General features: G+C 39.8%; 1 protein-coding gene across 10 annotated transcripts in view; it reads left to right on the top strand.

Moving 5' to 3' along the window:
* LOC105484277 (BICD cargo adaptor 1) overlaps positions 1-27808 on the top strand; it is a 308598-nt gene that overhangs the window by 227746 nt on the left and 53044 nt on the right. For all 10 annotated transcript variants that reach the window (XR_003018633.2, XM_011745777.3, XM_011745776.3 and 7 more), the window contains 2 exons: positions 3610-4035; positions 23519-24613. Coding sequence is in view for 9 of the 10 variants with exons in the window: in XM_011745777.3 (XP_011744079.1) it covers positions 3610-4035; positions 23519-24613 (1521 nt within the window). In the remaining variant the exon portion in view is untranslated. The remainder of the gene's footprint in view (positions 1-3609; positions 4036-23518; positions 24614-27808) is intronic.

The following is a 27808-nucleotide window of genomic DNA, read 5'->3' as shown; positions in this document are numbered from 1 at the left end:
GGTGGAAGGGTCATGGGAGCACACACCTGCCCGGGGAGCCACTAGAGTACAGAATGCAAACACAGGGACACATGCCTTTGAGCAGGTCGCTGATAGCCAGGGGCTGTCAAGTTATTATGTGTCCCAGGCCAAGTAATAAGTTCTTGGACTTTTGAAAAGTTATTTCATTTCCCTGCCATCATGTTTGTAACATGCGTTTATAGTGCCCAGTTATCATTTTTCACAAAGTGCGATTTTTCTCCCATGAAGTACTCATCATCTTAAGTAATGTAGTTGATATGAACCCAGAAATTCCTACTTGATTAGGAGGCAGTTATTGGTAGTATGCCATTGATAGATTTGTTAATTTTTTGTTATATTTATTCAAATGCATGTTCATGGTAGAACAATTAGCACTTTCTAGTTTTCATTCTAAATAATGGACATTATAAATAATGGTCTCCACTATTGTCTCTTTTGAGTAATTCTATCAGGGACATGTTGAAATTCCAATGACCTTTTTTTTTTTTTTTTTTTTTGCCTTAGAGGCATGTTTTGTATAATGCATTTTTTTTTCTTTTTTTCTCAAGACGGGGCCTCACTCTGCCACCCAGACTGGAGTGTAGTGACACCATCAGGTCTCACTGCAGCCTTGACCTCCCTGGGCTCAAGTGATCCTCCCACCTCATCCTCCTGAATAGCTGGGACTTCAGGTGCACGCCACCACACCTGGCTAATTTTCTTATTTTTTGTAGAGATGGGGTTTCATTATGTGGCCCAGGTTGGTCTCAAACTCCTGTGCTCAAGCAGTTCACCTGCCTTGGCCTCCCAAAGTGCTGAGATTACAGGCCTGAGCCACTGTGCCCAGCCCTCATAATTCATTTCACACACCATAGTGTGGTGAGCACATTCTTTCGCTGAAATAACAGTATCCATATTCACATATACAACTAGCATTGTTAGAAACATCTGCTATACGTATGTCTTTATGAGTTGCATTCTACTAGAGCACCACAGTGTTCCAGTGACCAGTGAGTGCTGGTTTACCATCAGATTTCATTGTTCCCTTCTGACAGTGTATTTCTCAATTTTTACCTGGGCCCAGTGCTGCCCAGAGTAAAGGCTACATTCTTCACTCCTCCTGGCAACCAAATTGCATAAGACTAGTACCAGCCAATGGTATATAACAAGTGATGTGGGTAACTTTTAATGTCCTTAAAGGAAGAGAGTGTGCCCCTTATTTCGCCCCACCACTTAGAACATTATCAAATGGCAAGCCACCTTAGATAGTATGGTCTAGGCTAGAAGGCCATACAACAACAGAGAAAGAGCCTGGCTCCTGGATGACCTTATGGAGCAGAGATTCCCTACTAGTCCTTGACTATCTACCTCCGTACTGTTACATAAGGGAAATACTTCTGGCCGGGCGCGGTGGTTCACACCTGTAATCCCAGCACTTTGGGAGGCTGAGGTGGGCGGATCACAAGGCCAGGAGATCAAAACCATCCTGGCTAACACAGTGAAACCCTGTCTCTACTAAAAATACAAAAAATTAGCTGGGAGTGGTGGCGGGCGCCTGTAGTCCCAGCTACTCGGGAGACTGGGGCAGGAGAATGGCATCAACCCAGAGGCACAGCTTGCAGTGAGCCGAGATTGCGCCACTGCACTCCAGCCTGGGCAACAGAGCGAGACTCCATCCCCCCCAACAAAAAGAGGAAAACTTCCATCTTGACTAAGTCATTCTTGTTTAGGTGTCTGTTACATCAGCAAGCTTACATCCCAGCTAAATCTCTACCCTAATCTTTGCAAGACAAACCATTGCATTGAGATTATGTAAAGGGAAGTGGGGAGAGAAAGAGAAATATATGATGATGATACTGGTCAATGTTCCCTATTCTTCAGTTTTTAAAGTATTTTTTTTAAATTCAAGTTCAAACTAATATATATGCTAAAATAAATATGAAACTAAGCACATAGTTTCTATGTGCATCTAATATCATGATTACTTTATTGTACTTTTTCTAGTTTATTTTTTCATTCCTCGTTGTTCTTTATTCAGCAAATACACACTGAACAGCAGACTTCTGTTTTAAACACCATGAGGGAACACTGAAGCAGTATGAGGAGCAATGAGGTGGATAAAAAAATACTTCCTTTCTCTAAGAAGATTACAGTGTACTTGTGGAGATAAAATGTTTCTTAAAAGGTGGCATGTGATAAGTGCCATGGAAAAGATCCCAAGGAGGCATGTTGGCTCACAGAAGTCATCCCTGTCACCCGCGGGCCTTCATGAGGAAGGGGTTGTTTGAGCAGGTTTATTTTGATTGCAATTCAAAAGAATATTACCTCACTAACAATATATGGCCAGGTGCAGTGGCTCACACATATAATCCTAGCACTTTGGGAGGCCAAGGCCGGAAGATTGCTTGAGCTCAGGAGTTCAAGAGCAGCCTGGGCAATACAGTGAGACCCGTCTCTGCAAAAAATAAAAAATAAAAAACAGTAAAATAGCCAGGCGTGGTGGCACATGCCTGTGATCCTAGCTACTTGAGGGGCTGAAATGCGAAGATAACTTGAGCCCGGGAGGTTGAGGCTGCAGTGAGCCATGATCATATCATTGTACCCCAGTCTAGGCAATAGAGCGAAACCCTGTCTCAAAACAAACAAACAAACAAAAACAATGTTGGTATTTTTTGTTACTGGATAGTTTATGTAACTGTTCTTTGAGATTCTGTCTATCCTTTAAGCACATAACAGTGATCTTTACATTTTCATCTTACTCTCAAACATTTTACTGAGATTATGTTATTATGATCATTCAACAAATGTATCTCTGGATATAAAAATTTCTTCATTATTAATAAGGAACTAAAACAAAGTAATGGTGATGATACAATCTCTTCTTAGATTGCGAATATTCTTTTTTTTTTTTTTTTTTTTTTTTGAGACGGAGTCTCGCTCTGTCACCCAGGCTGGAGTGCAGTGGCCGGATCTCAGCTCACTGCAAGCTCCGCCTCCCGGGTTTACGCCATTCTCCTGCCTCAGCCTCCCGAGTAGCTGGGACTACAGGCGCCCGCCACCTCGCCCGGCTAGTTTTTTTTGTATTTCTTAATAGAGACGGGGTTTCACCGTGTTAGCCAGGATGGTCTCGATCTCCTGACCTCGTGATCCGCCCGTCTTGGCCTCCCAAAGTGCTGGGATTACAGGCTTGAGCCACCGCGCCCGGCCTAGATTGCGAATATTCTCATAAATTGTTACAAAAATATTCCCTATTTATTAGGCAAACAGTGCCCCCTTTTGACCACTGGATCCTATAAAAGAAATCCTAAGACAATAGACTTCATCTCTGCTAAAAATTGAATTATATAGAGAGTTATATAGATTTATATTATATCTAATTATATATAGCATATTTATGTTATGTCGCTGTAATACATAATTATGTATTTTATATATAGTATATAATTTCTAAAGAAACTATCCTATATAACTTTAAGGATATACTGTGTGCTTTTTATTATTTATTTTTTAGACTCCTGTTAAACGATTAGGTCCACTAGAGTGTTCAGTGGCAGTTTTGTAAGATCCACATTTTAGTTTTATGAATCTTCTTTATCCTGTCTGATTCAGGTTGAATACGAAGGCTTAAAGCATGAGATTAAGCGATTTGAGGAGGAGACGGTACTGCTGAACAGCCAGCTGGAAGATGCCATCCGATTGAAAGAGATTGCTGAGCACCAACTAGAAGAAGCCCTCGAGACTTTAAAAAATGAAAGAGAGCAAAAGAACAACCTGCGGAAGGAGCTCTCGCAGTATATCAGCCTCAATGATAACCATATCAGCATCTCAGTAGATGGACTCAAATTTGCCGAGGATGGGAGTGAACCAAACAATGATGACAAAATGAATGGTCATATCCATGGGCCTCTTGTGAAACTGAATGGAGACTATCGGACTCCCACCTTAAGGAAAGGAGAGTCTCTGAACCCTGTCTCTGACTTATTCAGTGAGCTGAACATTTCAGAAATACAGAAATTGAAGCAGCAGCTTATGCAGGTAAGAACTTTGTTTGGGACCGCTAGAGTGAATTTCTTATAGATTGCATGTAGCATGTTGTGGGACTCCTGATTCTCGCATTTCACTTCCAGATTTCTTTTCTTTTCTCTTTTCTTTTCTTTTTTTATTTTCTTTTCTGTTCTGTTCTTTTCAAGACAGAGTCTTGCTCTGTTGCCCAGGCTGGAGTACAGTGGTGCAATTTCAGCTCACTGCAACCTCCACCTCCTGGGTTCAAGCGATTCTCCTGCCTCAGCCTCCTGAGTAGCTGGGACTGCAGGTGCCCGTCACCATGCCCGGCTAATTTTTTGTATTTTTAGTAGAGACGGGGTTTCACCATATTAGCCAGGATGGTCTTGATCTCCTGACCTCATGATCCGCCTTCCTTAGCCTCCCAAAGTGCTGGGATTACAGGCATGAGCCACCATGCCCAGCCCCAGATTTCTTTTCTAATATTGCTTCTTCAATTAGAAACTTTCAAAGTGCAATATTTAAAAAAGACATGACAGAAGGGGTGTTAAAGAGAAAAAAGGTTCCTTGGGCCAGGTGCAGTGGCTCACACCTGTAATCCCAGCACTTTGGGAGGCTGAGGCTGGTGGATCACCTGAAGTCAGGAGTTCAAGACCAGCCTGGCCAACATGGTGAAACCCAACTCTACTAAAAATACAAAAAATTAGCTGGACGTGGTGGCGGGTGCCTATAATCCCAGCTACTCAGGAGGCTGAGGCAGGAGAATCACTTGAACCCAGGAGGCAGAGGTTGCAGTGAGCCGAGATTGCCATTGCACTCCAGCCTGGGCAACAAGAGTGAAACTTCATCTTAAAAAAAAAAAGAAAAGAAAAAGAAGAAAGAAAAGACAGAGCCTTAATGCATTTCTGATTAACAAAAGAATTCAAAAACTTTATATACAAGTAAAATGATGGAAACCATGCAGTTTTTCATCACAAGCAACTGTGTATATAGTTTCCAGATTTATGGTTACATTTCACAGGAATACTTGAAGCCTTAAAAGACATAAAGGACTTCCTATGTACAAATTATCCAGGATACCATATGATTAAAAATACAGAACAGGTATAATCTAAGACCAAAGGATTCTTATTGCAACATGAGTTAAACCTTAAATTTTTAGCATCTTCAAATCAAATGTCTTGTGAAGAATCCCAGCCTTCAACCTTATTTCCTTGTGAAATTGCTTTCTAGTTTCGAGTCTTGCCTTCCTGCCACACGTAATGGAAATGTTGTTTAAGGAACAGCAGCGTGACCATCACCTGGGGGCTTATTTATACAAATTGTTGAGCTCCATGTAGATCTACTGAACTAGAAATCTGGTCTAACAAGCTTGTTAAGTGATTAAATTTGAGACTTAATCTTCAATCTCAATCTTATCCCTCCAAGGTTCTTCATGTATAGCTGATAATTAGAGGCTGTTAAGCCTTTGGCAGTCATCTGCCTCCACAGAAATAACTGGAAAAAGTGAAATTAACAGAAAAAAGTAAGAGAATAGAGAGCCAATGATGTTGATTTGTTAACCCGTTTATTTTCTATGTCTTTTTGCTCAGTTTACACTAATACAACTAGATTGAAACAGAAAACATACTTCCTTGTGAAAAAGTTTTACATGACGGATATATTTATAAGAATTTGTGCCCCCCAGATTGAATAGCATTAAATAGAAGTTATATGAGTTTTTTTTAACTCTTACGTTGGTGGCTTTGAGATAAAAAGTTACTGGGTTCAGACTTTTTGTTTCTTCTTTTTATTTTGGTGGCAGTGCAGAAGATATTAGGAAAAGAGACTTCTATGCATAAAACAACACAACAATTTTCAACCAGGTCTTCTGTTGGCTGAAAGCTCAGAGCTGTGCTCAGATTTAATTCTAAATGTGATCTGAATTGGGTAATACAAAAGTCTAAAAAGAGGAGAAGTTCAATAAAAAGAATGGTGGAAAACAAGTAAGTTCTCAGCAGGAGAGTGGCTCTCCTGAGTTCTCAATAGACTGTCGTTTTCGTTTGGGTTGGGACAGTTCCTCACTGCCAGAGAATGTTTTCTTCCTTGAGAAGGTTTAGCGTCTCTGATCCCAACTCATGAGATGCTGGTTACATTTCCTCAGTTGAAGTGAGGACCAGAAACTCCCCATGTATTTCAAATGCTCTGAGAGTCAGTCACTAGTTGACAGTCATTCTTAGAGGACAGCACTTTACTTTCCCATGGAATGGGATACATAATACCTTCCTCATTAGAGTGGCATGTGGGTTTATGAGTTATATGCAGAGTGCTGAGAACAGGGACTAGCGCACAGTAAATGCTCCGTAATTAGAAACTGTTATCATTATTTCACCTCCCTCGGTCCTTTAATTTATTGGGCACTCACTTTATAATAATTTAGATAATTATTATTAACTATTATTTTTGGGCTATTAGCTCAAGGATAATCATCCCAAAAGGGACTGATGTGGATACTGGCAGGAATATAGAAAAATAACAGTTAAGTCTCATGGTGCAAGAAGGTCTGAAAAAGGATATTCATTTAGCAAGATGTTAGGGTGAGGAAAACTTTGCTGGATAAACCCTTCCTCAGTCTACCAGAAAGCTGTGTCCCTTCAAATGTTTCATCAACCCTTAACTGATGTTGACAGTTTGCAAAGATGTAGAGGGGCGCAGGTAGGTCCTTATATCCCCAAGTTTGCTCCAGATTTAGTTGTGAAAACCAGGTTCAACACAGGAAGGGCTTTGCAGCTTCCAATCTCATACTAACAACACTAACTGTAATTTTTTTTTTAGGTGGAATATCCATTTATCTTCTTGTAATCAGCATTTGTAAAAAGCATATCAGCTTTTCCTAAGAATATATTTCATTCAAATGAGTAAATTCATGAGAAGTATACCTTCTCATGAATTATTTCTTTGTAATACAGTTTTTTCCTTAGCCACACATCTTTTTGGGTTGAATTTATGTAAATAAACACATTTAAATAAACACATTACAAAAACATTACCGGATACGTTGCCTAGAATTCATTGTAATTGGCTTTGATGTTAATAAGGATTAACAATAATATGGCAATTCTGATCAATGAGAGTACTCTACACCTGAAATATATATGTGTCAGTACCATTGTTCTGGAAATTCTGAAGAGGAACCAGTCAGATGTACTTTAAGTATAGCTATCTGGAATGCTTGGGCCAGGTGTGTTTTAAATTTAAGTTTCAGATTATAGAAAGGCAATATACAGTATATACCACATAGATTGTGATATCTCCACTGGGATCAGATGCAGCATCCGATGACCAAGTAATATTAACATTTCTGCAGTGAAACATGAGTATTCACACTAAGAATAAGATGAGAACCATTAAAGGCCTCACACCAGTCAGGTGCAGCTTGGCTGCCCTGGGAGTTTAGGACTGTCTGAATATTGCCAAGTGAGTTTTATCATAACCACGTGAGTTTGATCAAACTTGATTTTGAGCTTTTTGGATTTTGGAGTTGCGGGTATTGTAGGAATAGCACTGTCCTGTTGGGCAGCTGTCAGTTTTGCACACCTCAGCTTACAGTGTCGACATACTTGGGACGTGACAGTTTGTGTTTTCTCTTTTTTTATTATACTTTAAGTTGTAGGGTACATGTGCACAACGTGCAGGTTTGTTACGTATGTATACATGTGCCATGTTGGTGTGCTGCACCCATTAGCTTGTGATTTACATTAAGTGTATCTCCTAATGCTATCCCTGAGCAGTTTGTATGTTCATAGTTCCCTTATCTCTTAGGATTTCTCCTGGCCTGGATCCACAACACTGCACGGGAGAGAAGGCCTTGTGCCTCTAAATCCAACAGCTGCGCTTAGCTAACAGCTCGTGACTGTGTAGAGGGGCACAGGCAAGGCTATAACACCCTGATCCAGGTGATAACATAACACCCTGATCCAGGTGATAACATAACACCCTGATCCAGGTGATATGCAGCTTTCAGGTTTTCTTCCTTTTGATCAAGTCCCCCTTTGATAAAGTAAGTTGAAGAGATCTATAGTACAACATGGTGACTGTATTGTATTGAAAATTAAAGAGTAGCTTTTAAGTGTTCTCAGTGTTGTAGAACCCCCAAATGTAGGTCGGCGTGCTGGATGGGTAGTAAGCCAAATACTGACACATCAGTGCTTAGCAGTAGAGAAAGGTGTATTCATTTTGGCCAAAAATGACATTGTGGGAGAGACAATCTGTCAAATCCTACCTGCCTTTGAACGTAACTGGGGGTTTTTGTGAGTAAGGCAGCTTTGCAGGAGATGAAATCCCCCAAAGATCAAAGTTGTTTGCGTCCCTCAGCTCAGTCAAACTTCTGGATGCCGTCCAGGAGGTCTGCATGACCTAAGGATCATTGTTCTTTGAAAGGAAAACAAGTTCATTAATCTTACTGGCAGCCAGGGTTAGGATGCAAAGTTAGTCAATTATGAGTGACTACCGTCTACCGAATGACTATGTGCAAGCAGTCATGCATGGAGGAAGAAAAGGACAAAGAGAAAGGAAAATAAGTAAAACAAACGTTTAATGATTTTGATAATATAGGTTCAGTTACATCACCAAAAACATGATAAGTATGTCAGGTCATGCATGTCACAATTAGCTCAATTTCCACTTTGCCTACGTATTTCAAAACATCATGTTGTACACAATAAATATGTACAATTTTTGTCAGTTAAAATAAATACTTTTTTTTTTTTTTTAAAGAACTCCTTTGAAAACAGCATACCTAGTTCCATACCCTTTCGGCCTTTTCTTCTCCTATAAGGCTCAATTTTTGCACATGAATTATGTTTTCCCATCCATAGATATTTATTTAAACTGGTTCCAGGGAAAAAACAATGCCTCTGTCAATGAAGAAAGTCAAACTCTGTAAAATATTTTAACAGACTTGTTCTGAGCCAAATATGAGTGACCATGGCCCATGACACAGCCCTCAGGAGGTCCTGAGAACATGTGCCCAAGGTGGTCGGGGTACAGCTTGGTTTTATATATTTTAGGGAGGCATGAGACATCAATTAAATATATTTAAGAAATACATTGGGCCTGGTGCGGTGGCTCACACCTGTAATCCCAACAATTTGGGAGGCCGAGGTGGGTGGATCATGAAGTCAAGAGATTGAGACCATCCTGGCCAACATGGTGAAACCCTGTCTCTACTAAAAAAAACCCACAAAAATTAGCTGGGCATGGTGGTGCGTGCCTGTAGTCCCAGCTACTTGGGAGGCTGAGGCAGGAGAATCACTTTAACCCAGGAGGCGGAGGTTGCAATGAGCCGAGATCATGCCACTGCACTCCAACCTGCGACAGATCAAGACTGTCTCAAAAAAAAAAAAAAAAAGAGAGAGAGAGGAAAAAAAAGAAAGAAATACATCAGTTTGGTTCAGAAAGGTGGGACAGCTCAAAGTGCGGGCTTCTAGGCTATAGGTAAATTTAAACATTTTCTGGTTGACAATTGGTTGAGTTTATCTGAAGGCCTGGGATCAATGGAAAGAAAATGTTCAGGTTAAGATAAAGGATTGTGGAGAGCAAGTTTTATTGTGCAGAGGAAGCTCTCAGCAGACTTCAGAGACAGCAGGTTGTAAAATGTTTCTTATTGCGCTTAGAAGGGTGCCTGGCTCTTAGCTGATTATCTCCTGGATCCGGAAAGGAAGGAAGGAAAACAAAGGGGAAAGGAGATTCTCTACAGAATGTGGATTTTTCCCACAAGAGACTTTTCAGGGCAATTTCAAGGTATGGCAAGGAAATGTATTTTGGTTTTCTTCCTTTGCCAGTGTCAGATTGGAAAGTGAATCTTGATATACAGGGTTAAATAAAACCCATCCCATGAGAACTTATGGTTTGTAGGGCATGACTCCTCAGACCTCTTAAATAGGAATTTGGGCAATCTAAAAAAAAAAAAACAGAGCTTAGTCCTCACCTCTGCCTTAATTATCAGGAATGTTGAGTGAGTTGTTTTGCTTCTCTGAGGCTCATTCAAAAGGGGAAGGTAATAAATTAGCCCCACCACTAGTCTCTGCCATGCCTTTGTTGGAGAAAACTATGGAAAAAAACAAAAACAAAAACAAAATCAGGTCTCCTTCTTCAAGCCATCATACTGCCATCTGCTGGGAAATGGTAATAACAAGTATGACAATTTATAGCGACTACCATTTAAATAGCGCCTCCTGGAGTTGTTTACATGCAACCTGCAGACTTCTGCTGTGAAGCCCTGGTAATAATGCCATGCCTCTTCTGTAGAATTGTGAAGACCAAATGGGATGGTAAATATGAAACTGTGTATAAGTCATAACATTTTGTAAATTATTATTGTCCTGGAAACTGCCATCAGGTTCCAAGATGCCAAGAAGGTCCCCAGTATCACTTTGTATAAACAGTCAATACATAAATTATAAAATGTATGGGAAAGGCAAGTGATGGTAAACCTCTATCTAAATTAGGGAGAGCTTTTTCCCAGAACAAATTAGAGTGAATATTTTACTGAACTGTATGCCTTCCTAGGTTATGGAATAACATACAGGAATATTTTAAACTTAGCTAATCATGCTAAGTTTCACATAACACAGAAACATATACACAAAAAGTACAGTAAGAAAACATTTTGATTAACCTCAGAGTCTCTATAAACTTGACAACAGTCTTTGATAGTGAGTAGCTCAATGAGTGTCATCCTTTTTCATGAGAGAAGTTTTTCAGCATATTATTGGATAAATTATTTTGGTGTTTTGGTGCCCTCAAGACCTCATTATTTCAAATAGGTTGTAATTGACATTTTCCAGTGACAGTCAAATACCTTAATTAGTTTCATTAGAATGAAAATAAGTAGATACTGTCTGGAAATACTAACTAAATTACTGAATCCATTTAAAGGAGTCCTGTATGCTTGTGCTGAAATTTCTGTCTTTGATAAATAGCCTCTAACTTTACATCTGCATAGAGTCAAACTAAGAAGGGGAAAACTCTGGATTTTTTTTTTCAGTATTACATTGGATATGCAATTTCACATGTAGTATGAGAAGACAGTAATGTTTCTGTAAAACTAAAATTAATATATTTTGTTGCATCTTCATGGATGTGGAAGAAATAGATTCCTATTATGTTTTGATCCAGTCTGTTAAAGGCAATTTTAATTTTTTCTATAATGATTGATGTTAAGTGGTGATGGTAATTTGTTATATGTCCCATAAGAGTTCAAAGCAATTTTTATATATTTGCTTAATTGGTTGCTGCTTATAACAACTGTATGGGGTAGAGGGTATTATTACTTTCATATTATAGATAAGGAAACTGAGGCACGACTGTGTTATGTCATTAGTTCAAGGTCAAAAATCTAGTAAGTGGAGTTGCTACACAGAGAGAGTTGAACAAGTCAAATATTATCTCTGCTTAAAGACTCACAGAATATTTATAGGATGATATTGATTAAAACAAGATTGGTCAGTTCTTGGGTTTTGAAATTTAAAGTGACAAGTATAATTATTTCCTAGTACAAAGTTGACAACTTAAGTGGTTAAACTATTACAGATTTTATAGTTAGAGATTACCTTTACAAACTAGTTGGGCGCAGTGGCTCATACCTGTAATCCCAGCACTTTGGGAGGCCAAGGCAGGAGGATAGCTTGAGGCCAGGGGTTTGAGACCAGCCTGGACCACATGGCAAAACCCCATCTCTACCAAAAATACCAAAACAAATTAGCTGGGCATGGTGGTGTGTGCCTATAGTCCCAGCCACTGGGGAGGCTAAGGTGGGAGGATTGCTTGAGCCTGGGGGGTCAAGGCTGCAGTGAGCCGTGACCATGCCACTGCACTCTAGCCTAGGTGAAAGAGCACGACCCTGTCTCAATAAATACATAAAATAAAAATAAATGGAATCATACAATGTGTGGCCTTTTGTGACTGGCTTCTTTCACTTAGCGTAACATTTTCAAGGTTCGTCCATGCTGTAATATATTAGCACTTCATTTTCATTTCTTTTTATTGTCAAATAATACTCCATGGTGTGGATATACCACATTTCATGTAACCATTCATCAGTTGATGGACTTTTGAGTTGTTTCTATTTTTTTAGCTATTATCAGTAAAGCTGCTATGAACATTTATGTACAAGTTTTTGTGTGCACATATGTTTTAATTCCCAAAGGGAGTTAATTCTAGAGCTGGAAATGCTGGGTCATATGGTAATTCTATGTTTTACCTTCTGAGGAACTGCTAGTTTTGAAAACAAATTGAGTGTACCCTTTTATGTCCCCACCAGCAGTGTATGAGGGTTCAGATTTCTCCACATTCTCACTAACACTTGTTATTATGTGCCTTTTCAATCATAGCCATCCTGGTGGATGTGAAGTGGTATTTCATTATCATCTTGACTTGTATTTCCTTGTGAGCATCTTTTCATGAGCTTATTGGCTCTTTTATATCTTCTGTGGAAAAATGTCTATTCAGATTATTTTTTGACTGGGCTATCTTTTTATTTCTGAGTTGAAACAGTTCTTTACCGATTTGGATACAAATCCCTTATCATAAAAGTGATTTATGATTTGCAAATATTTTCTCCCATTCTATGGATTGTCTTTTCACTTTCTTGATGGTGTCCTTTGATGTACATAGGAGTTTTTTTTTTTTTTTTAAGAGATGGGATCTCACTATGTTGCCCAGGCTGGAGTGCAGTGGCTATTCATAGGCACAATCATAGCACACTGCAGCCTCAAACTCCTGGACTCTCCTGGTCTCAAGCAATCCTCCCACCATAGCCTTCTGAGTAGCTGGGACTACAGGCGCATGCCACTATGCCCAGCTAAAAAAAACTTTTTAATTTTGATGTGTCTAGTTTATTTTTTTTCTTTTGTTGTTTGTGCTTTTGGTGTCATACAAAACTGTTGTCTAATCTAAGGTCATGAACATTCATGGCTAGGTTTTCCTCTAAGAATTTTATGTTTATCTCTTATATTTAGGTCTTTGATCCATTTTGACTTAATTTTTGAATATGATGTGAGGAAGAGATCAACATTACTATTTTACATGTGGGCATCCAGTTGTCCCAGCACCATTTGTTGAAAAGACTATTATTCTATTCTTTCCCCCATTGAATTATCTTTGCACCCTTGTCCAAAATCAGTTGGTCATAGATGTATATGTGGGCTTATTTCTAGACTTTCAATTCTGTTCCATTAATTTATATGTCTGTTCTTATGCCAATACTATAGTATCTTGATTATAGTTTTTTCGTAGCAATTTTTGAAATAGGAAAGTTTGCTAGTTCTTTCTCAAGAAGTTTCTTCAGGACTGTTTTGGCTATTCCAGGTTCTTTGCATTTCCATATAAATTTTTTGACCATCTTGTCAGTTTCTACAAAGAATCCATCTGAAATTTTGTTGGAGTTTGCATTGAATATGTAAATCAATTTGGGTAGTATTGCCATTTTAACTTTCAGTTTTTTACCCAAAAACAGAGGCTATTTATCCCTTTATTTAGGTCTTCTTTAATTTCTTTCAACAATGCTTTATAGTTTTCAGAGTACAGATGGTCCTTAACTTGTGATGGTTTGACTAAACTTTTTGACTTAACAATGGTGTTAAAGCAATACACATTTAGTAGAAACCATACTTTGAGTACCTATACAACTATTCTGTTTTTCATTTTCAGTACAGTAGTCAATAAATTAAATGAGATAGTCAACATTTTATTATAAAATAGGCTTTGAGAGGGGGCTGGGCATGGTGGCTCACACCTGTAATTCCAGCACTTTAGGAGGCTGAGACAGGTGGATCATCTGAGGTTGGGAGTTCGAGACCAGCCTGGGCAGCAAGGTGAAACCCTGTATCTACTAAAAATACAAAAATTAGCTGGGCGTGGTGGTGTGCGCCTGTAGTCCCAGCTACTTGGGAGGCTGAGGCAGGAGAATCACTTGAACCAGGGAGGCGGAGGTTGCAGTGAGCTGAGATTGTGCCACTGCATTCCAGCCTGGGCAACAGAGTGAGACCCTGTCTTAAAACAAAACAAAACAAAACAAAAAACCTTTGAGTTAGATTATTTTTGCCCAGCTGTAGGCTAACATAAGTGTTCTGGACACTTTTAAGGTAGGCTAGACTAAGCTATAATGTTTGGTAGGTTATGTGTATTAAATGCATTTTAGACTTATGATATTTTCTTTTTTTTTTTTTTTTTTTTTTTTTTGAGATGGAGTCTCACTCTGTCGCGCAGGCTGTAGTGCAGTGGCACGATCTTGGCTCCCTGCAACCTCCACCTCCTGGGTTCAAGTGATTCTTGTGCCTCAGCCTCCTGAGTAGCTGAACGCAGGCACGTGCCACCACACTCAGCTAATTTAAAAAAATTGTTTTCAGTAGAGACAGGGTTTCACTATGTCGGCCAGGCTGGTCTCAAACTCTTGATCAAACTCAGGTGATCTGCCCACCTCATCCTCCCAAAGTGCTGGGATTACAGGCATGAGCCACTGTGCCTGGCCATACTCATGATATTTTCAGTTTACAATGGGTTTATTGAGATGTAACCCCATCACAAGTTGAGGTACGTCTGTATACATTTTGCACTTCTTCTGCTAAATTTATTCCTGCCAGGTGCGGTGGCTCAGGCCTCCCAGCACTTTGGGAGGCTGAGGCAGGTGGATCACCTGAGGTCAGGAGTTTGAGACCAGCCTGACCGACATGGAGAAACCCCATCTCTACTAAAGATACAAAATTAGCCAGGCGTGGTGGCGCATACGTGTAATCCCAGCTACTCGGGAGGCTGAGGCAGGAGAATCGCTTGAACCCGAGAGGTGGAGGTGGCAGTGAGCCGAGATTGTGCCATTGCACTCCAGCCTGGGCAACAAGAGCGAAACTCCATCTCAATAAAAGAAAAAAATTTGTTCTGAAGCATGTTATTTTTTGATAGTGCTATAAAAGCAATTATTTTATTCACTTTATTTTTCATTGTTCATTGCTAATATATAGAAATACAACTGATGTTCATATATTGATCTTGTATCCTGCAACATTGCTATACTTGTTTATTAGTCCTAATAGTTGTTTTTTAGTGGATTCCTTAAGAATTTCTATTAATATATACAAGATCATGTCATCTGCAAATAAAGATCATTTTACTTTTTTCTTTCCTTAAAAGATATTTCCTCAATACCTTTTATTTCATTTTCTCACCTAAGTTCCCTGGCTAGAACTCCAGTACAACGATGAATAAAAATGGCAAGAGCAGCCATCCTTGTTTTGCTGTGGGTGTTTCACAGATGCCCTTTATCCGAGTGAGGGAGTTTTCTTCTGTTACTAGATTGTTGACTTTTTTTTAATTATCACAAATGGATATTAAATTTTGTCAAATGCTTTTCCTTCATACATTGAGATGATAATATGGTTTCATGTATTCTATTAGTATGGTATATTATATTTATTGACTCTCAAATGTTAAATCAACATTGTGTTTCTGTGATTGCATTTGGTTATATTGCTGGATTCAGTTTGCTAGTATTTTGTTGAGGATTTTGTGTCTATATTCATAAGAGGTCTTGGTCTTTAGTTTTATTTTCTTATAATTTGTTTCTCTGGGATGGAGAGGTTGTTTGTTTTTTAGTTTTTTTTTTTTTTTTTTGAAACAGAGTCTTGGTCTGTTGCCCAGGCTGGAGTGCAGTGACATGATCTCAGCTCATTGCAACCTCTGCCTCCCAGGTTCAAGCAAGTCTCCTGCCTCAGCCTTCCAAGTAGCTAGGATTACAGGTGCCCACCACCACATCAGGCTAATTTTTGTATTTTTAGTAGGGATGGGGTTTCACCATGTTGACCAGGCTGGTCTCAAACTCCTGACCTCAAGTGATCTGCCCGCCTTGGCCTCCCAAAGTGCTGTTTCTCAAGTTTTGGTATCAGAGTACTCCTCATCTCATAAGAGTTGGGAAGGGCCCCCTCTCCCTACATCTTTTTTAGTTTTCATCCAGTTGACTGACCTTTGTGTGTTCATGTGCATGAGAGAATTTTCTTTTCACCACACACTCTAAAGTAGACACTTTTCTTTTAACAACTGATGAATTCCCTCATATAGAGTTTCTTTGTTCTATCTCAATCTTTTTTCATAGAGTTCTCTTTTGTTGGGGCACAGACATGCATTATCAGAGTTGTTGCTCTTCAAGCAGAGAAGAACAAATTATTTATGAGTTCCATTTGTGCATATTGATGCTATGTATACTGTTACAAGAATCACATCATCATTTAAGTGTCAAATTGAGGGTCAAAAGACTTGGCTGGACAGAGTGGCTCTCACCTGTAATCCCAGCATTTGGGAAAGCCAGATTGGCAGGATTGCATGAGGCCAGGAATTCAAGATCAGTCTAGGCGACATAAAGAGACCCCATCTCTACTTATAAAAAGTTATTGAGGCTGGGCGCAGTGGCTTACGCCTGTAATCCCAACACTCTGGGAAGCCGAGGCGGGCAGATCACATGAGGTCAGGAGTTTGAGACCAGCCTGGCCGACATGGTGAAACCTCGTCTCTACTAAAAATACAAAAATTAGCTTGGTGTGGTGGCACGTGCTGGTAATCCCAGCTACTCAGGAGGCTGAGGCAGGACAATTGCTTGAACCCGGGAGGCAGAGGTTGCCAAGATCATACCACTGCACTCCAGCCTGGGCAACAGAGTGAGACTCCATCTCAAAATAAATAAATAATAAAAGGAAAACACTCAGTGAAGTAAAAAATAATTTCTATGGGATATAGTAACACCAATAATAATAGTAAACATGTTGTATACTTACACTAGACCAAACAGTTTACAAATACTGAAGTCAGGTTTTCTGGCAAAACAACCAGCTCTACCGTGAAAAAACAAAATCCCCAGTTCCAGACAGAAAATGAAGATTGTAGGAAGAGAAATAAGACAACTATTCTCAGTCACTACAGAAGATTATAATAAACCCCTCAACTCTCTTGGATAAATTCTTTACAAATGGAAATTAAAATAGTAACACTTAAAATGTATAGTAATTTTAAGCTTTAAAGTGCTGTGCATTTTATTCATTCAAAGCACTAAATCTAAAACAATTTAGGCCAGGTGCAGTGGCTCACGTCTGTAATCCCAGCACTTTGGGAGGCTGAGGCAGGCAGATCACCTGAGGTGTCAGGAGTTTGAGACCAGCCTGGTCAACGTGGTGAAACCCCGTCTCTATTGAAAATGCAAAAATTAGCTGGGCGTGGTGACACGTCCCTGTAATCCCAGCTACTCAGGAGGCTGAGGCAGGAGAATCGCTTGAACCCCGGAGGCAGAGATTGCAGTGATCTAAGATCATGCCACTGCACTCCAGCCTGGGTGACAGAGTGAGACTCCATCTCAAAAATTAAAAAATTAAAAATAAAAGGTAAATATTCAGTGAAGTAAAAAATAATTTCTATGGGATATAGTAACACCAATAATAATAGTAAACACATGTTTTATACTTACACTAGACCAAACAGTTTACAAATACTGAAGTCAGGTTTTCTGGCAAAACAACCAGCTCTACCATGAAAAAACAAAATCTCCAGTTCCAGACAGAAAATGAAGATTGTAGGAAGAGAAATAAGACAACTATTCTCGGTCACTACAGCAGATTATAATAAACCCCTCAACTCTCTCTCGGATAAATTCTTTACAAATAGAAATTAAAATAGTAACGCTTAAAATGTGTAGTAATTTTAAGCTTTAAAGTGCTTTGCATTTTATTCATTCAAAGCACTAAATCTAAAACAATTTAGGCCAGGTGCAGTGGCTCACGCCTGTAATCCCAGCACTTTCGGAGGCCAAGCCGGGTGGATCACCTGAGGTCAAGAGTTCGAGACCAGCCTGACCAACACGGAGAAACTCTGTCTCTACTAAGAATGCAAAAATTAGCCAGGCATGGTGGCAGACGCCTGTAATCCCAGCTACTTGAGACGCTGAGGCAGGAGAATCGCTTGAACCTAGGAAGCAGAGGTTGCAGTGAGCCGAGATCATACCATTGCACTCCAACCTGAGCGACAGAGTGAGACTCCATCTCAAAAGAATAAATTAAATAAATAAAGTAATTAATTTAAAAAACAGTTTAAGCATCTGCTCTTTGAAATCCAAATACAATTTAAGGTACTCTAAGCCTTAATAGCTAAGTGAAAATATAATGTTAGAGTTTTACAAAATTACCTGTATTTTAGTAATTTTTTTGTCAGACCAAACTTAATTATCTGGGAGAAATATATATAGACAGATAGATAGATAGATAGATAGATAGATAGATAGATAGATATGATATATGTGTATAATATATATTTACATATGTGTGTAATATATGTGTAATTTGGATAAAATTTCCTATTCAATTGATTTCAGCAGAAACGTATTAAATATAGAAAGCAGTACTGTATAGCAGCAGTCCCCAACCTTTTTGGACCAGTGATCTGTTTCATAGGAGACAATTTTTCCACAGATAGGGTGCAGGTGGTTGGAGGGCATTAGATTCTCATAAGGAGCATGCAACCTAGATCCCTCGCATGCGCAGTTCGCAATAGGGTTTGCACTTCTATGACAATCTAACGCTGCCACTCATCTGACAGGAGGCAGAGCTCAGGCAGTAATGTTTGCTCACCTGCCACTCACCTCCTGCTATGTGGGCTGGTTCCTAACAGGCCACAACCGGGTACTGGTCAGAGGCCTGGGAGTTGAGGACCCCTGTTGTGTAGGGAGGAAGCATACGTGCAAGAGACAGTGTTCTATTTGATGTTTTCTGGAGATGCTGTCATGAAGACACTGTAGACTTACCTTTTTTAGGCTTAGAAAATGTTTACATTCAATCTGAACTGTCAGAGTCCAGATTGAAGACTGTTCTAAAGGCATTACCTTATTCGTCTTAACACTTTTGCTGCTAAAACAAGCTTCAGACACATTCAGTACATTTTGTTTTGATCCAATGTTTATTTGATTCAGAGGCTTTTCCTTTTGAAGGGCGTTTTGGAAACAGTCTTATCTGTAATCATGTGTACTAATCGAATAATGTTTACACTTTCCAGTGCAAAGGTTGCTTAATTTTCAAGGGAAAAAAGGGAAAAACACTTCTGACATAATCAGTTTTCACTGAGATTGCATAGATTAGAGATTTTCCATCTCCTTTATGAAAAATTCAAATGACATGGCTGTTCATCAAATACCATATTACGTAATTACCAGGTTTTTCACTGAAAACTATTACCCAAATAGTCTGGGTAAGCAAATTCATCATCACCTCTGGAGATACACTCTATTATAACTAATGAAATCCAGCTAAGATTTGTATTCAAATATTTCCTGACTCTGAAATGAAAGAGTTGCTTTTATAAAATTTTCAAAATTGTGAAAACAGATGTGTTTGCCATGTAAAAACATTTTGGCTTGTGGGAGGTGCACCACAGCTAACCAATTGTTCACAATAGCTAACACTGTAGAACCTTCAGCATTAAATTCACTATCTCACTTCATCATCGAAATTTCCTATGAAGTGTTACTGTGCTCCTTGCATAGGTTACCAAACTGAAGCTTTCTCAGAGTCACATAGCTAAGTAAATGTCGGTCCCGAGATTTGACTCCAGTATTCTCTGATGCCACAGGCCCAGTTCTTTACCTGCAGTACTGTCATTTGTGAATAATTTGGTTTCTGCAGCCATAAAATGTAATTTGTGAGTTGCTTTCCTTTCATAGATATGGGCAAACACCATGTCATAACATGAGAGCTATAACTTAAAAGCCTCTAAATAACAACTTGAGATAACAAAACCGTTACCTTAAGTTCTAATATATGTGATCATACTATACAGGCAGTCCCTGGAATGCATAGTAGTCCGGGACAGTAAAAAATGATCATGCAAACTGAAACCATGCAAAACAAACTTAATAATTAATGGGGAAATTTACAATTGTGTTGTGATCTTTAAATATTTTTGTGAAACATTAAAAAGTCTCTTACTGTTGTTTATAAATACATATAGAAATGAAAATATAGTAAAAGTACTTAGTACTTCATAATTTAAAACATTAGGAACATTGAGAGTTAAACTTTTATTTCTTTGTAAACAGCTTATCAAGTGTATTTTGATCTTGCCTTCTTCTATAAAACTTAGGGTTCGGTGCTGTGGCTCATGCCTGAAATCCCAGCACTTTGGGAGGCCAAGGTGGGCAGATCACGAGGTCAGGAGTTCGAGACCAGCCTGGCCAACATGGTGAAACCCTGTTTCTACTAAAAATACAAAAATTAGCTGGGCGTGGGGGCAAATGCCTGTAGTCCCAGCTGCTTGGGAAGCTGAGGCAGGAGAATTGCTTGAACCCAGGAGGCGGAGGTTGCAGCAAGCAGAGATCATACCACTGCACTTCAGCCTGGCGACAGAGCTAGACTCCATCTCAAAAAAAAAAAAAACTTAGGACACTGAGCAAGAATCTTTTCTTTGCTTTGGCAAATTGTCCTCCTCATTTTTAAGTTTGGATCATCTTCCAACATTTTATCCTCTGCACTTTCAACATCTGGAAATATCTTTGCGAGTACCTTTAATGTGCCAGCATCACTTCCTCTTCGACATTTTCATCCTTTTTGCAACTACCGTACTGTACTTTTCTTTTTCTTTTTCTCTTTTTTTTTTTTAGACGGAGTCTCACTCTGTCGCCCAGGCTGGAGTGCAGTGGTGTGATCTCGGCTCACTGCAACCTCTGCCCCCCGGGTTCAGACAATTCTGCCTCAGCCTCCCCAGTAGCTGGGATTACAGGTGCATGCCACTATGCCCGGCTAATTTTTTAAAATATTTTTAATAGAGACGGGGTTTCACCATCTTGGCCAGGCTGGTCTTAAACTCCTGACCTCATGATCCACCCATCTCGGCCTCCCAAAGTGCTGGGCTTACAGGCACAAGCCACCGCACCCGGCCATACTGTACTTTTTCATTTAATAAATTGAAAAAATTGCCTCCACTAAGTTTCTTTGGGTGCACATCTAAAGTCCCTCAAACAGCATTAGTGTCAATATTTCCATATTCAATTATTTCTTCTATAACTCCATTTAGGTAGTTTCAGGGATTTTTTTAGAGGCAGGGTTTCACTATGTTGCCTCAGCTCCTGGGCCCAAGCAATCCTCCTGCCTCAGCCCCTGGAGTAGCTAGGACTACAGGCACACCCCAGTGCACCTGACTCCATTTATGTTTTTTTTTCAAATTTTACTTCCAGCATTGTCACTCTTTGTTTCTTTGCTGTGCTTTCTTTCTTGTTGTAATCCATTTTTGTAAAACATCACATGGATTTATCACTAGGAGACAAGACAAGGCAACTATATCCTTAGCCGTCTGTGAGTGAACTGAATAACAGATACATAGTAACCAATCACTGGTTGACTTTGAATGAAGTGGTGTCATTTGCCATAGGTCATGATGTTATGTAGTGATTTTATAGACTGAACAGCTGGCAGCGAAGATTGTGCATTATGCATGGCTCACAATCAATCTATTTGGTCATTGAAATTTGGACCATGGTTTGGGGAGTAGCTGATGTTTTAACTAAAGCATAGTAACTGAAACTTATGCATATCAGAACCTTACCAAGAGAGGACTACCATGATAGTCCTCTCTTAATGAGGGGCATCAGGTTCCACAAAGGATCATAAAAATACTACTCTACTGTATTATACATTTACATATATATATGTATATCCTAAAGTAATAAGCTAGTTTTAAAATATTAACCATACTTAATGATTAATATTTATTATATTCTAATTATAATAATTTTACTTGCCATTTAGGGATTTAATGTATGATCCAGGAAGTTTGAAAGTTTGAATTGGGCCGGGTGCGGTGGCTCACGCCTGTAATCCCAGCACTTTGGGAGGCTGAGGAGGGCAGATCACGAGGTCAGGAGATCGAGACCATCCTGACTAACATGGTGAAACCCTGTCTCTACTAAAAATGCAAAAAAAATTAGCCGGGCGTGATGGTGGGCACCTGTAGTCCCAGCTACTTGGGAGGCTGAAGCCGGAGAATGGCGTGAACCTGGGAGGCGGAGCTTGCAGTGAGCCGAGATCGCACCACTGTAGTCCAGCCTGGACGACCGAGCGAGACTCTGTCTCCAAAAAAAAAAAAAAAAAAAAAGTTTGAATTGATATCTTCCTTTAGATATAAAGACATTCAGCATCAATTCATTGCTCTTAAGGCAGATCTCATGATGGTTTATTTTTTAAAAAGAAGAAGAAAAGAAAACACAAGTGCAGAAGGATATGAACACCATGATACTTCTTATAGAACAATAATGTAAACAATATTATTTTGTTATTCAGAAACAGTTACATTATAAATGCAAAAACTCATAATTCATAATATTTACCCATATGGAAGGAGAGAAATGCTTTAAAATTTTTTCACATTGCAATTTCTTATATACCTATGTTTAATGAGACAGTGTTTTGTATGGACACCTGAGTGTTTTTCATCACGTGGTAATACTTCCTGTCTACATAAACATATCACATTATTCAAATTAATTGCTAATATTTACAGTTCCTATTTTGGACTAAAGGAATTGAATTGACTTATAAATTGTTCTTTTAGCTCTAAAATTCCGTATGTGTTCTTTGACTTTTATATTAAAAACCATCAAAGCTGGGCATGGTGGCTCACGCCTGTAATTCCAGTACTTTGGGAGGCAGAGGCAGGGAGGGGGCTGGCATGCGCCTAGGAATTCAAGACCAGCCTGGACAACATAGCAAGACTCTGTCTCTACACACACACAAAATTAGCCAGGTGTGGTGGTGCGCACCTGTGGTCCTAGCTGCTCAGGACACTGAGGTGGAAGGATCACTTGAGCCTGAGAGGCAGAGGCTTCAGTAAGCCACAATTGTGCCACTGCACTCCAGTGTGGGTGACAGAGCGAGACCCTGTCTTAAAAAAAGATAAAAACTGTCAAATGTAGTGCATGTTTGTTTTGGGGACTAAATGCTTATTTTTAAGAGGATGGTTAAAGTACTCAGCAATATTTAGTAAGTTAAAGCCTTAGGTTTTAAACCTGATTTGGGGTTGAGCTCTGGGAAGGAAAGGATGATTGATTCATAGGCACCCTGATACAGTCACTTAATGATCTGAAAAACAGATGTACTATAAGGCACTCATAAAAATAACACCAGTCCTATGCTTATCTCTTAAAGTCATGTTGTTTTCTGCAAGGTGTTAAAAATGAAAATAAGATTGTTCTAATAACATTGAAGTTTCATGAGTATGTGTGTATGATACAAGTGAAATTGATGGGTAACTACTTGCAGTATAATTCTTTTAGAATTATGTACTTTTAGATTGACTTACCAGAACTGCTGTAATAAAAAACACTCCATTTTAATTTGAAATAGTGGGAACATTGGCTCTGCTGCAGTGATTTTTAAGTGTATACATGCCCGACTGTGAATGGATTAAGTTCATCATTGGTGCTGCACTGAGGTCATTCAGAGACTTTCTTTTGCCATTGCAGGTAGAGCGGGAAAAGGCCATTCTTTTGGCCAACCTACAGGAGTCACAGACACAGCTGGAACACACCAAGGGAGCACTGACGGAGCAGCATGAGCGCGTGCACCGGCTCACAGAGCACGTCAATGCCATGAGGGGCCTGCAAAGCAGCAAGGAGCTCAAGGCCGAGCTGGACGGGGAGAAGGGCCGGGACTCAGGGGAGGAGGCCCATGACTACGAAGTGGACATCAATGGCTTAGAGATCCTTGAATGCAAATATAGGGTGGCAGTAACTGAGGTGATTGATCTGAAAGCTGAAATTAAGGCCTTAAAGGAGAAATATAATAAATCTGTAGAAAACTACACTGATGAGAAGGCCAAATATGAGAGTAAAATCCAGATGTATGATGAGCAGGTGACAAGCCTTGAGAAGACCACCAAGGAGAGTGGTGAGAAGATGGCCCACATGGAGAAGGAGTTGCAAAAGATGACCAGCATAGCCAATGAAAATCACAATACTCTTAATACGGCCCAGGATGAGTTAGTGACATTCAGTGAGGAGTTAGCTCAGCTTTACCACCATGTGTGTCTATGTAATAATGAAACTCCCAACAGGGTCATGCTGGATTACTATAGGCAGAGCAGAGTCACCCGCAGTGGCAGCCTGAAAGGGCCTGATGATCCCAGAGGACTTTTGTCCCCACGATTAGCCAGGCGGGGTGTGTCATCCCCGGTAGAAACAAGGACCTCATCTGAACCAGTTGCAAAAGAAAGCACAGAGGCCAGCAAAGAACCAAGTCCAACTAAGACCCCCACAATCTCTCCTGTTATTACTGCCCCACCGTCATCTCCAGTATTGGATACAAGTGACATCCGCAAAGAGCCAATGAATATCTACAACCTTAATGCCATAATCCGGGACCAAATCAAGCATCTGCAGAAAGCTGTGGACCGGTCCTTGCAACTGTCTCGTCAAAGAGCAGCGGCTCGGGAGCTAGCCCCCATGATTGATAAAGACAAAGAAGCCTTAATGGAAGAGATCCTCAAGCTAAAGTCCCTGCTGAGCACCAAACGGGAGCAGATTGCCACATTGAGGGCGGTATTGAAAGCCAATAAGCAGGTAATCTCATTCTACTGGTGAAAGCATGCTAGTTAAAGCTTTCTTAACTAATTTATTCCCTAATTTATTGAGTATCCAGTATCATCAAGATGAGAGTTCAGATTCTTGGTCAGTGGAGAAATAAAACCATGTCCCAGTGTCAGATCAGAATGTCATAATAATTATTATTTTTAAATGAGTGAATGGATGAAATATCTGTGCCCAGCTAGGTGGAGGCAGAGGTGAGGAAGTTAAAAACACAGGAGAAGATCCAGATGCCTTTCCACAGATGTAGAAAGGCAGCTCAGGCGGTGCTGGGCTGAAGCCTGGCAGTGAGTAGCTGTGGAAACAGGAGATGGAGGGTGGCAGAATAGGCTGGCAAGACAGGTTACACCAACCAGGGAGATACAGCAAGAAAGACAGACACCCAGCAGACAGCCGGAGCAAACAGAGGGAAGTCTGGGTGCAGATCATGAAGAAGGTCTGATGGCCAATAACTGGACCCCGGCTTTGGAGCTGGAGGTTCAGATTCAAGACTCAATTTCTAGGGGTATAGCAAGAATTTTTTGTTTTTGTTTTTGTTTTTTGTTTGTTTGTTTTGAGACAGAGTCTCACTCTGTTGCCCAGGCTGGAGTGCAGTGGCGCCATCTCAGCTCACTGTAACCTCCGCCTCCTGGGTTCAAGCAATTCTCATGCCTCAGCCTCCCAAGCAGCTGGGATTACAGGCGTGTGCCACCATGCCTGGCTAATTTTTTGTATTTTCAAATAGACAGGATTTCGCCATATTGTCTAGGCTGGTCTTGAACTGCTGACCTCAAGTGATCCGCCTGCCTCGACCTCCCAAAGTGCTGGGATTACAGACATGAGCCACCACACCCAGCCAAGTATAGCAAGATTAAAAGGAGTGTTTTGTCCTTCATCCCAAACCTAGAGAAACAAGAGTGCTAAATAAATGAACAAGTCAGGGATGAAAGGCAAGACAACTGTGAGGAACTGAGTTACAGAAACAAAGCCAGACAGATTGTTATCAACAAATTAAATAGTTTGGGGCCACTTTAGCAAGCAAATGAGAGAGAGTGTGCGTGTGAGAGAGTATGAGAATGAGCTCTACCTGTGCTAGTGACCACGTATCTGAAATTTAGGTTCATATGGGATGTTAACTCACATGGGTCAGAACTTAAGTAATAGGGAGCTTTTCCTAGCTATTGATCCTGTCCTTCTGGACAAGTAGTAATGTTACAACATGAACCTGTCGAATTCCCAGCCCTCTTTAATGACTGAAATTGTTTTCCACCCTTGAGTTTTACCTGGGTGGGAGTGCTGCGAAATATAAGCAGGAAAATTCTTTTCACCTTTATTTAGTTTATCTGAAAAGATAGCCTCAAAAGACACATATTTGAGAAAGGTGCTGAATAAGTGTTGGTGTTGATAAAGAGAAGCAACAAAGCACCAAATGCCCTCTTGCAAACGCAAGCAGTGCCAGTGAATATAGTAGGTCAGGGGAGCTCTTGGTCTTTAGAGATTGAAGGTTAATTTCAGATTCAGAATGCCTTCTCCGTTTGCCATTATCTGGGGAAAACCACGCCCTTATTATGTCATCTACAGTGCAGCTTTCGAGTCCTCATCTCTAGTTCCCATAAATCTATTTATATAATTGACATCTATACCATAAGCTATAATACTGTTTGCACTATTAACATGTTTTATATAAACCTAAGGGCAAAATACGACTTTATTTTGTGTTGTCACTTTAGAAAAATAGAAAAGATTAGAGTGAATGAAGAGTTTGTGAGAGATCTGACTCCAATTTTAGGTCAGAATAAAGGAATTTATTATTATAACTCTGCTATAATTTAAAGACTCAATGATTCAGAGTGGTCATAAATAACCAATACCATATTAGATAAGGCTTACATAAACTTTATCAAGGACATGCTATCCTAGGGCATTCTTGGTCAAGCCATCCAAATAACTTCTCTGACTTCTTCCTAAAGGTTGAATATTAACAATTTAGGGCCGCGTGCAGTGGCTCACGCCTGTAATCCCAGCACTTGGGGAGGCCAAGGCGGGCGGATCACTTGAGGTCAGGAATTTGAGACCAGCCTGACCAACATGGAGAAACCCCGTCTCTACTAAAAATACAAAATTAGCCAGGCGTGGTGGTGCGTGCCTGTAATCCCAGCTACTCGGGAGGCTGAGGCAGGAGAATTGCTTGAACCCGGGAGGCGGAAGTTGCAGTGAGCTGAGATTGAGCGATTGCACTCCAGCCTGGGCAACAAGAGTGAAAATCTGTCTTAAAAAAAAAAAAAAAAATCAAGATGCTTAACTGAAACAGAGGTATAGGTAAGGACACTTGGCCCACCAACAGAGACTAATTTGTGAACCAGCATTCATTGATTACATATTTTCTGGGAGACAGTAATAAAATAACATATTTTCAGGGATGCAAAAATAAATGACATACTCTAGTAGGAATTCCACAATTGCCTATAGCTATTTATAAGATAGGACTCATCAAGCGCTTTAGAGTGATGTAAACAGTACCACGGGAATTCAGAACAGAACAAAGCATTCCTAGCTGAAGTTTTATTTTCACAATTTTTTGTAGTACAGGTTGAGTATCCCTTTTCCAAAATGTTCGGGATGAAAAATGTTTCAGATTTTGGATTTTGGACATTTGCATATATATATAATGAGATAACTTGGGGATGGGATCCAAGTCCAAACATGAAATTTCATGAGACAGGAAACAAGAAATTTCATGTATTCATATATACATAGCCTGATGGTAATTTTATACAATATTTTTAATAATTTTGTGGCTGAAACAAAATTTTGACTGTGACTCATTACATGAGGTCAAGTGTAGAATTTTATGGCATCATGTCAGCACTCAAAAGGTTTGAGATTTTGAAGCCTTTTGGGTTTTGGATTAAGGATGCTCAACCTGTACCATTTGCATTACATTAGAGTTACAGTCTATATGGACTCAGTAAATTAAATGAAAACCCGTTTCTAGTGATGCATTTGGTCTACATGTTCATTATGTTGGGCCTGTTGCTGTGATGCTTATGTGCCATAAATAACTTTAAGTATTAACAGATGACATTCACTATATTTAGACATTGTGGAATGTTCATTTTTAAGGCTAAGGTGAGAATTCTAGGGTAAAAAGGAAATCTCCCTGTTTTAAAATAGGCATTCTACTATACAGCC

This window comes from Macaca nemestrina, chromosome 10 (genome assembly GCF_043159975.1).
Source record: "Macaca nemestrina isolate mMacNem1 chromosome 10, mMacNem.hap1, whole genome shotgun sequence".
Classification (NCBI taxonomy): domain Eukaryota; kingdom Metazoa; phylum Chordata; class Mammalia; order Primates; family Cercopithecidae; genus Macaca; species Macaca nemestrina.
Note: the sequence above shows the minus strand (reverse complement) of the source record. Positions and strands in the feature narration are given on the sequence as shown.